Raw genomic sequence first — 11,718 nt, forward strand, 5'->3', positions numbered from 1 at the left:
TTAATCAATAATGAGGGGTAATTGTTTTTGTTACTTTTTGGGGTGCATGTGCTAATTCTATGCATCACTTATATGGCAAATGTCATTATTATGTAGTGATTGGAATAATTTTTCATTTGTTACTTTTCAGTTTGTCAAAACAAGCTGATTGGCAACAAAGTTAGCAAGACAGCACCATGTGAGAAATAAATGGTTGTTACCAGGAAATCTCTTAAAACCTCTGTAGATGCAACATAACCTTGTGCAGAGGTTTAGCACAAAGCTGCTGCACTGGTCAAATCACACTTACATCCTCAGAATAATGACAACAGATTTCACTAGTTCAGAATCCCCATGCTGGGTTTCCACACATGGCTGAATGTCATTGATTTGGAATCACTGACCACCCCTTCCTTAAAGAGTGATGGCAAACACCTTCAAATTAAAGGTTCACTGCTCCCTCCCCAAATGTTGGAATCAGACAGCCATATATATTTTTAAAAGGTATTTTTAAATAAACATTTCATTCTTTTACTTGACAATTAAAATTGTAAAGACTGCTTAACTCATGCCATCTTCCCTGTAAAAGCCTCAATGTCGAGTGCTCTTTTAAAGTAAGTTTCAAAATGCATTTCAGAATGCTTTGCACATAAATAGTTGTGCAAAACTTGATTTTGTTTATATCAGCCTGTTCTGGATTTGTATGTAGAAACAGCATCCCACATCTACTGAGAACCAGTACTCCTCCAGCAGGCACAGTCTCACCAGGGTCACACGACTCTCTACCAGATTCCATGGTTCTTAAATTTTAACTTAAAACAGCATGGCACATGTATGTGGAAAAGAAGAATGAAAGCATACTAACAACTTTGAGCAAGGACTTTCCAGCTAAAGAATGTTTCCAGTGCAAGCTTTGAGCTGGAAGAGAGGGAAAAAGGAGTAGATAGGCAGAGAAGGCTCCCCTCAAATTAACACTCCAAGGAAAAGAAGGAAGTAGCCTGGGGGAAAGTGGGAGAGTCTGTAGGAAAAGTGGTTCTTAGAACCAGTGATATGTCCATTAGCTTGATAAATTTTAGGCCCATCTACCCGGAACACAGCACAAGAATTTGCACTAAATTTGCACTAAAAGCACAATACTGAATAGATGTTGAAGCTAAACTGCAGTCAGCACTCACAGTAACTTATGTCCTCCCCCATAAAGTCAAAAAGAGCAAAGCTCTCTCAATCACAGTCTATTTAGGGAAAGGCAATAGTCCTTATTAAATAAGCTCAGTTCCATCCTCTGCTACAGGTATGCTGATGCTTTCAGAAGTATTTGTTTAATAACATGTGTGAGATAAAAGTATTTTGCCGATCTGTGCAGGACAGAAAAAACCCTGGGAAGTATGTTTGCTCTGACCTATCAAGATGCTTGGTGTTGTGTGATGTCTGAGGGCACAGGACTAGAGCACTTGTCTTAGTGACCAGATCTGAAACATTTGAAACAAGGCAGCTAAGAGAGAGAGACAGAGAAAAAAAGAAGCAATTTTCCAGTTTCCCCATGAACAACTGTACTCATCTGGGGAAAAAAGACGAGATCTCAACCAATTTAAGAAACAGCTTCAGGAGATTTGAAAGAATCAAATATTAGAACCGTTCTCTTTTTCTTTGTATGATTTGAGCTGTTTACCTACTCTAAAATGCTGCGGTGGGGTATTTACTCCATATCACAGCCATTGTATTAAGCATACTGATTTTTATTTCTAGTCATTCACGCTCAAGCATTCAGTGGGCAGTACTTGTTCATGTTTATATACCTGTCACAAACTTGCAGAAAAACTTCAGCATTTTGGAAAATTGTAAATTTTCAAAATATTCACTGTATTTTCCAGATGTTTTGCAGTTCAAAATAATGTACTGCACACATAAAAGATTTTTTTTCTTTTTGTCTTTAAGTGAATGGGGGTTTTGATTTTGTTCATTAAATATTTATGATGCACAAGAGGTGGAAAAGATTATGAGAGAAAGGAAAATGCTCATTTGGAACGCTAAGGAGAAGCCATTCTTTTCAGAACAAGGTTGGTTTAAAGAGACGGTTCATACATTTAACCTGGCTATGTTGCTGAACTATCTGCTTTTAAAAGTACAGCTTCCAAGAATTGTATACCACTAGTACCCGGCAAACACCTGGACAATAATGGACTAACACCTGTAGCAAAATAACACTTCTGTTATAAAGCTTGCATTCCCAAATGATATGTTCACTTTTACCCTTCAAACTGGAATTTTCTTATTTAAAAAAAAAAAAAAAAAAGAGAGAGCGAGAAAGAGGGAGCGAGAGAGACATCTTTTGGTTGTTCTGATTTTTCTCTATAAATAGGTCCTACAGAACTGGATTCAACTGGACAATCCTATTTCTTCAAAAATAATGCCAAGGCTTATCTATGTTACAAAGCCTCAACAGCTATGTCTGTAATCACGTATGTGCAGCTGCCGGTTACAGAAGGGTTTTTCCTATCAGCATACCTATGCCACTTCTCTGAACAGCATTAGCAAAGCCAGCTAGGCCAAGAAGGCAGCTCCAGCTATGCTGAGCCTGGGTTTTTTTGGTTTTCCTTTTTTGCAAGCAGAGAGCTTCATCAGCTAGGGGATCCTATCTTTTCACATTTCTTGCCAACATAGCCGTGCCAGGAACTTTTAGTGTAGACCAGGCCCCAAGACAAGCAAGATTAATGAAAATGTTACTGAAATAATGTTCTGCCCAAGAGTTCAGTGGTCAGATAGACAATAGCTATTAGTTCTTTTCTTTTAAAAATTCCAAGTTCTTAGAACATATTAACTCTAGACTTGATATAAACTTGCACATCAGTCTGGGGTTGTCTTTGTGTTGTAATATTTTGCTTTGTCAATCCAATGTTTTTGCTGAATGGAAGTCTCTTTAAAGACAGCTAGCATTTGAATTAGATAAACTGAAAACTAAAATAAATAGTGACATCACTTAAATTAAACAAAACAGAAATCCATGAGTAAATGTATAGGTATAGCCACTGCATATAGACTATTGAGTAAGAGTATACATCTTGATATAAGGACACACTTCACTATTCTGTATGTGGCATCCTAGGTAAGTAGAGACATCAACATACATTTGGGGGAAAAATACTTGTAAATTACTTAAAAACTGGAGAATTTTTTTCACCACTCATTCTAGGAGATATTTCATAATACTGCAAATATAGCATCTCACCCTTCAGTCTTAAACAAACCCCTGCAAGGAAAAGGGTTTTTGCAATCCTTAAAATAAACAAACAAACAAAAAACACTGAATTCTCTGCAGAAACAACTATTACGATAGAACAATTAAGAGCTGGTAACCACCAAGAACAACAGTGTTAGAATCGGGAATAATGGGCAGGCTGACCTGGCAAACACAGAGGGAAGCAGCAAGTAGCAAAATTTCTGTCAGTGGGTAGTAAGGTGTCAAATGCAAAAGGGAAAGAATGTCAAGGGGATGGCCCCTCCTAGGCAGTATAGCTCCAAGCTTGTAGGACTGGAAAATCCTTTTGAAAAATGAGAAAAGGAAATTTCCCCATTGGGAGAGCTGGCCAAGCAGGTAATAGGAAGCAAGCTGCAGTTGGATAAATCTGTCGCTGTGGTTGGGAATGAGTGTATCCTCTCTTGATACAACATATTGTGAGAAATCTTCCTTGTTATAAAAATGTTTGGCTTGAGAGCAGAGAGGCAGTCTGAGTAAAAGTTGGTTCTTTCATTTTTACTAAAGAACTGAATTCTATAGAATCCATTAAATAAATTATGACATTCAATATTTGCCTGACTTTTGGTTTTCTTAATTTCTTTTTGTGAATAAACTCCCTATTCAGAATACTTATTTGCATATTTTGCTTTACTCAAAAGCAACATCTGCCTGTTATCCCAGAAATCCTGTTAGGAAAATCAGGGAAAAAAAGTTTAGTCATCACTGTCCTACTGACCCAGCCAGGGAAGGCAACATTGTCTTATACAGTTTCCTAAATGCCAGAAACACAAGAACTCTTGCAGAGAATATGCTTTCTCTTTCCTTACTTTGCAGCAATGTGAGAAGATCTGACATATGTATTCTTGTGTATATCGAGACCTACTGAGCAGTGCCATAAGGTGGGGGATAACTGTAGCATCCTAGAAACAAGTCAGAAAAGAAAAAAAAACAACATTAAAACTAAGAACTTCAGCACCATCAGTCAGCAATTTGTTGTTAGTTAAAAGCTGCATCCTCAACTTTTTTAATAAATAATACTAATCTGCAATACATGATCCTGTTCTCTCTTCCACTGTGACCCACAAGGAAACAGGTCTAGGCCATAAAACTACTAAGGGGGAGATTTTCAAAAGGCACAAGGGGCAGCTTAAGGTCCAATGTGCATCTAAAGTCAAAGGGAGTTAGGCATCTAACTCCGGATTTGTGTTTTTGAAAATCTTCACCTAAGTTATCTGTTTAGTGAGAAAAAGAGGGAAAGAGGAGGAACTTCACTCACAACAAACTGTCACTTGACAGCAAATACCGAATAAAAAGCTCTGTATATTTGGAGACAAAAATCCCCTAACAACATTTTCTATCAGTATGGTCATGTACTTACCTTCTTATCTGCTTTCATTTAACTCTTAGGAATGGGAAAGGTAGTAGTGGCAGTACAAGGTGCCACTCTAGACAGTAGATATTCTATCCTCCCACCAACAATTGGAGATAGGAGAACAAAAAAAAAAAAAAATAGTGGCACTGGCCTTCCAGCTGAGCAATCCAGTTCAAAGATTTCCCCTGGCAACAACGGTGCACACACATACACATGCATACGCACAATGGGGAAAACTAAAACACAGAGTAATCATAGTAAATCAGAGCCCAAAAGATTATCTTGCTACCAGTTCCTTACTTATAGGTTTTCTTGTACAATTCAATCCTGTCTCTTCTAAAGCACTTTTGAGGCAAGTGAAAAATAGTGAAAGACTTAACAAGTCACAGAAAGCTTTAAAATATGTATTGGGTATTATATCTTAGTAGGAGCCAGAATAGAACTACTGTAGTTACTCAAATCCAAGACAAGTGTCCCCATCCCCCTGGCACAGAGGGGGGAAATCTACTCATCTTGGATTTGAGTACAAGGTGGGGGGATATGGGGGCACAGGCTGCTCTGACTCCAGCCCCAAGCCTGTGTCTGCCCCCACTCCACCTCCTCCTGACAGCCTTTTTTCATATATAAAAGCTAGTTAGTGCGGGGGGGGAGGGTGTCATCTTAAATGCAAAGTTGTCTTGGAGTTAGGTAGATGCAATGAAAGAATAATAGTTTTAGTGAGCATGGAAGCCCAGCTTCAAGGAAGATTCTTTATAGGAGACAAAGCCTTTTTGGCTGCTTATGCAGAGAGGACCAAGTACAAACATGATGCCCTTCTCCCCACTCCTACGGCAGAAAATTAGCTCTGCCTGCCATTACAAACATGGATTAACTCCCTAGTGTGTTGACTAGAGGGAAACTGACTGTGATGGAGTCATCAAGAAGTGTTATGAGGATCAGAGAAGCTACTCTATAAAAGTCATAAGTTTCACATTTCCATTGATGTGTTACAGCAGTTGAGAAAGTAATAGTAGCTGGGTATACCAACTTGATATAACCAAGGGGCTTGGTTTCATTTGTATTCCAGGAGCCAGCTAATAGAGAAGACTTTTTTTTTTTTTTTTTAAATAGATTTCGTGTCTGCCACAGAACATCAATGCCAGGAAAAAAAAAATTAAAATATGTACTGACCAACAAGATTTTTGTACAACTTTTAATGAAAGCCCAAAGAAACCTACATTTAACACAATCTTCCCTACTACTTCTTTGTACCTGCATGGAGCATCTTAAAGATAAAAAAATGTGCAGAACAACTTCTCAAATTGTATCGAATGTCGGGGGGGGAGGAGAGTCAGTTTTAGTTTCCTTGGTTGTTTCTTTTGTGTCTCTGCTCACAGCAGTGTATCAAGGTTAGTTTTGCTTCGACTGGCCAAGCTATATTTATCTAAGAGAAGGCGAAAACAGGAGATGGAAAATTAAGAACTGAGGGGAAACATCAGGAAAGGTGCCGAGACAGATGAGGTGACGTCATGTAATGACATAAGAATCCTGAGATGGAATGGTATTGTGAAACGTCTATGTGACCTGGTCATCACAGTGAAGTTACTGTGCATCACAGTGTAAGATTTTCCTATGATGTATTGATCTGGCTCAGGGCTGTCCAACTCACAGCCCAAGGACCTGTGAGAAGTCAAATTGTGGCCTCCCCAGACTCCCAGTCAACTGCCACTGCACCAATTGTTCCAGCTGCAGAAGCAGTCAGGGTCTCCAGGCTCCCCCTCCCTACCCCAGGGGCAGGGCAGGGCAGTGAAGTGCAGTGCCTTAAATCAGCGTTATGCAGAAATATCCCCATGGCAGCTCTGAGCACACTAAATCTAGAACCAATAGGACTACAGCCAGTCTTTATGTATGCCTGGACCTGTGGGGAAGGCACAAATGCTTTAGGCATGCTCTTCCACCCGAGGCTTGAGACGTCCTAGTGGGGTTTGGAGACTTAATTCTCCCTGACAAACATTAGCATCCTGCCACACTTCAGTAAACTAGCTGTTCTAATGGGCAACACTTAATGGGAAAAATCAATCCATTGGAACCAAAAAAGCAGAGTATCTGATGATCCATATATGCAACCTTCCTCCTACTCCCAGGAATATTTTTCTACAACTCTATGAACTCATCTGGAGTCCTGAAAACTAGTGAGACACTTCTTTTTTTGTTTAGACTAACAAGTTATATAAATTCCTATGACTTTGCTGTGTTGTCTTTTGACAACAAATTTACAAAACATACAAGTTGAAATGAAATCCTGCCCTTGTTCACCCACCATGTGCAATTTAAAATATTAAGCTGCAGTACAGTTGAACACAACAAAATCACATGGTACATGGTATTTGACTTCTGGGAGGAGGGACACCCAGCAAAATTGCTGTGATCTGACATTTTATGCCAAAATTATTTTTAAAAATAAGGGACTTGAAAAGCAATACATTTCAGGATGGGTTGGCAATTCTTCATAAAAGGTTCCAAACTGGGCACAAAAAGACTGCCCCACAACCATCAAATCCCTTTAAAGGATGCAACTAGCTAGCTAGTCCTCATTTTAAGAAGTATCAGAAGGAGAAAATGAAAAAACAAACTACAAAGCCTAACTTAACTGGAAAGAGTTGTTGCTCCGGCAGGAGATGGGAAGTAAACTGGATTGCTCAGCCAGAACCAGCCCTTTGATCACAAATTTCGTTTGATTTTCTCACTCCATCAGCTGAAAGAAGGATATCAATATCTGTTGTCTTAACGAACCTACAGCAGGAAAAAATATCAATAAATGTACGCTTCTACTTTGCCAGGGCACTCCAAATGAACCATAAATACTCATCTTACAAACAAAACATGCCAAAATGAGTTGTGGGACCTTTTAATTTACAAGATTACAGGGTCAAATACAAAAACAGCCTACCAATAAAAGTGGCCAAGTACTAAAGTCAATGTCATTATTGTTTTTACTAAGAAATCCAACATCACAAATTGCATTGCTTAATTTTGTTTACGTTACCTTAAAACACAATTCATATATTAAATTTAAAATACACATGCACTCTTCTTTTAGGGTATTACTGTACAGGTTTTTCAAACTATATACATTAGCAAGTCACAACAGATTTTAATGATTAAAATCAGCATATAGAATACCTCAGTTCAAATCACTAATTTTAATCATGGTTTGCATCTTCACTCTTTTTAAAAGATTATTCTTTTCCTGAAGACAGGTTGTTTCCACTGGTAGCTATTAAAACACATTGATTTTCAGCAAAATATATAATCTTTATAATCAGTGTGTTTGTTCTTTCACTTTTCAGGAAGACATACTATTATTTTATTTTATTTTAAATTAAATTTTATATATATAAAGCAATTACACAACATTCTCTGAATAACATAACAACTTAATTAAAAGAGAAAATGTTTGAAAAAGGTGATTTTTATTATCTAGTAAATAAAAATTAATGTTTTTACTCATGCTCTATGCCCAGCTGTATTTGGACAGAAACCAGAATTCAATGAAAAATGAACAGACAGCCTTCTTTTATTTAAACCCAGTGCTTTAAATTTGATGGATAAATAAAGGTTAAGTTCAGCAAAACATGCTTTACATTTGAAGCTACAGATTAAGTAATGGAAGTATTACCTCAAAATAGTGAACTGAACTGATGCATGTCTGACCACACTGTCCTTCAAGATTTAGTACTAAAAACTCATTCTCTCTGATCTCATTTTTATTCATAGATTGAAAAAGAAAAATAAGCTTTTCTACTTTTAAGCACTCAATTCATTTTTAAACTTGGAATTAGAGTCATTGAAGTGAACTAACCATCAAGCATAAATGAAAGCGTTCTTTCAGCTTCTACAGAAAAAACTTGCTACTGTCAAAAGCTAGTTTAACACCTCAACAAACTTTAACTCCAGGTGCGCTGTCAGAGGACTTCTACCAATCTGGTATTTTCTAAAATTTCTGCAGTGCTTTGAAATTGAATTTAAAAATATTAACTTGTAGACAGCATAATAAATTTTAGCCTTGAAAATTATCACACTTTCAAGTTAACAGTATACCTATATACAATTGAAAGAAATATGTATATACACACACATTCATATATATAAAATGCCCCACAATAAACAAACACACACAAGTATATAAATGTAATTTTACACACACACACATTTATTTATTTATTTTACATATTTTTATATGTAAAGAGATGTACAGAATTTCTTTTATACGTAATATACACCCACACACTTTAGCTGCCGTGGTAAGATTTTCTGTCAGATGTAGATACTAAATAATTAATAATTCAAACAGCAAAGATCAGCAAACTCTAAGGCAATCAAAAAGCATCTACTGAACCATCCTCAGTACAGGATTGCAGCAGTCAATATTCTGTCAAATACTGAAGCTTCTCTAGACAACAAACATAACTGGTAAATGCTTAAAAAGGGTTACTAACTTATGCAGTTTTATCTATAAAGATGACAAATAGCTGATTTGTTTATGGCTATGACAGTTTGTAATAATAATAACAGTAGTAAATAGCTCTGCTATAAGAGAGGGCTGCATTTCATGAGTAGCTGCAAGTAACTGGTTCATAAATACACTTTGCCGATACTGTGAAACAATAACCCCCGCCCTTTTTTTTCCCCCCAGTCAGCGTAATGTCGCAAGTCCTGACTTCTCAGTATGTTTTGCCACAGGTAGTTATGCTTAGCTTTGGTAGAGACAAAACTGAAGCTTGCACCTCTATTCAAAACAGCTTTTTTATTGAACTCTCACTTTTTTTTCTAATAACTGGCCTCACAATAAAGAATATCCTTTTCGTGGCAATCTGAAGTCTCTCCAAATTCTGACAAAGTAGAGAGCACTGTTCCACCAGATCTAATTATGCATTTTAATCTGCATTTACCAATGAATTGCTTTAATTAACTTTACCAGCAGGTATCGAAATAAATGCTTCCATTTCCGTGGGTAATCCTAGTAGCCAGGTTTCTCTTAAGTTGTTTATAATCTAGGTCTATAATTATGCCTCCCGGAAGAAGTAAACTCTTGTACTGTCCCCTTAAGATTTAGCAGGAAAGGTTCTTCAGGCTGCTATTCATGACTTTCCAGTCCTTTCACCCGCTCCTTACTAATCAAATTACATGCTCAAAATTCTTCTTCCTTGGAGATACCTTCCTGAAATGATTCAGTCCTAGGTTTCAGCTTCTTACTGAACTACTTGTAACTCCAAATTTTTTAGCCATTAAGCAGCAGCAAAAGCAGCTCAGGCACAAGCACAGTTCTTTACTAGCTCGATGCTCACACCCCATCAACCAAAAATGCTGCCGTTCCAAAATTTCACCCAGTTCCTTACTGTCAGGAAGCTTTAGGACAGTTAGCAGGAAAAAACCTGTCTCCACAAAGAAATAGCCTGAGCAACAGAATGCCTCAGTTCTCCCCACAGTAAGACAAAGCACCAAACTTCGTAAGATCGGGTGCGAATTATGTACAAATGATATCTTCCTTTAATTCTGCCTGTCTGAAGTGTGCCTCTCCTCTAAAGATAGAAAACTTTTTTGCAAGAATCCTTACTTCAGGAAACAGAGAACTCAGGGATGTTAAATACAACAGATGCAACAAGCAGCTACATAGGAGGAGTTGGGATTGGGGTGCTAGGCATAGGGGATGAATTAACTTAAAGGCAAGCTTGTCTTCTCTTCCAGGTTGGCTGATCTGGTATGGCGAGCTTTAAACTACCCCTGCCGGGGGAGGGGGCTGCAGGAAGACAAGGAGACACCACCCGAGCAAAACAGGTGACAAATGCAAGGAGTGCCCAGGTAAGAAACAGGGGTCCAGACAGTCTCCCAAATCAGGGGGTGGCACACGCGGCTATGCGAGGCCTTAAATGCCTATATACCAATGCTCATAGTATGGGGAACAAACAGGAGGAACTTGCCCTCAGAATAGCCAGTTCAGACCCAGACATAATAGGGCTTACAGAAACGTGGCGGGATTCATCCCACGACTGGGCAGTTAGCATTAGGGGCTATAGGCTTTACAGGTGGGATAGAGAAGGAAGGAAAGGCGGGGGTGTGGCGTTCTATGTCAAGGAGCAATACACATCCTCTGCCAGCAGAGTGGGGTCAGAGGAGGGGCAAGCTGCAGTGCTCTGGGTCAAGATACAAGGGGGCCATAGGGAGAAGGATTTAACGGTGGGGGTCTACTACAGACCCCCCCAGCCAAGGGGAGGAGCTGGACCGGGAATTTTAGGGCCAGCCTGCAGAGGCACTTAAGGTGAAGGATGTAGTTGTCATGGGTGATTTTAATTACCAGGACATCTGCTGGGAGGAAGTCAGCCAGGTCGAACCATTCCAGGAGGTTCCTGGCCAAAATACAGGACCTCCACTTAATTCAGGAGGAGCACAGTCCCACCAGAGGAAATGCCCTGTTGGACCTGGTCCTGGCCACAGACAACAACCTGGTAAGGGGCCTCCAGGTCCTCAACCCCCTGGGGTTGCTGGAATTCCATCGCTTGCTGGAATTCACCATCCAGCGCAGGGTGTCAAGGGCCTGCAGCAAGGCGGTAGCCCTAGTCTTCAAGAGGGCCAACTTCAATGAGTTGAGATTAGTGGGAGAGGCACTGGGGTTCTCAAGAGCAGGGGAACTCAGTGTCCAAAATGAGTGGTCGTTCCTTAAGGAGACGATACTCAGGGCCCAAGGGGTGACTATCCCAACAAGCAGCAAGGGGGTCAAGAGTGCCTGAAAGCCCCCCTGGCTCACCAAGGGCGTCCGGTAATGCCTGATTGCCAAAAAGGCGGTGTACACCAGGTGGAAAGAGGGTGCTATCTCCAAAGAGGAGTATACCTCCTCTGCTCGGCCCTGTAGGGAGGCTGTCAGGAAAACTAAGGTGGACATAAAGCTAGGACTAGCATCCAAGATCAAAGATAATAAAAACTCCTTTTTCAAATATATAGGGAGGATGAAGAAAGCACTGGGAAACATGGGGTCCCTGCAAGATCCTCTGGGCAATCTGGTGGTTGCGCCAGAGGAGAAAGCAGATCTCTTTAACCAATTCTTCACCTCCGTTTTCTTAGGCAGGGACTGGGACTTCCCCACCGTGATGCAAGA

At 39.5% G+C, this 11,718-nt stretch overlaps 1 protein-coding gene across 12 annotated transcripts in view; it reads right to left on the minus strand.

The window, feature by feature from the left end:
- The window catches only part of ARMC8 (armadillo repeat containing 8), a 107,492-nt gene that overhangs the window by 57,136 nt on the left and 38,638 nt on the right, over positions 1–11,718 (minus strand). For 6 of the 12 annotated variants that reach the window (XM_019542839.1, XM_019542845.1, XM_019542838.1 and 3 more), the window contains one exon: positions 4,042–4,134. The exons of 3 other annotated variants lie outside the window; for them this stretch is intronic. In XM_019542839.1, the coding sequence (XP_019398384.1) occupies positions 4,042–4,134 (93 nt within the window). Of the gene's footprint in view, positions 1–4,041; positions 4,135–4,592; positions 7,353–11,718 lie in introns of those variants that run through there. 3 more of the 12 variants (XM_019542849.1, XM_019542847.1, XM_019542848.1) reach the window with 2 other exon arrangements.

This window comes from Crocodylus porosus, unplaced genomic scaffold (genome assembly GCF_001723895.1).
Source record: "Crocodylus porosus isolate Cpor-Errol unplaced genomic scaffold, CroPor_comp1, whole genome shotgun sequence".
NCBI lineage: Eukaryota > Metazoa > Chordata > Crocodylia > Crocodylidae > Crocodylus > Crocodylus porosus.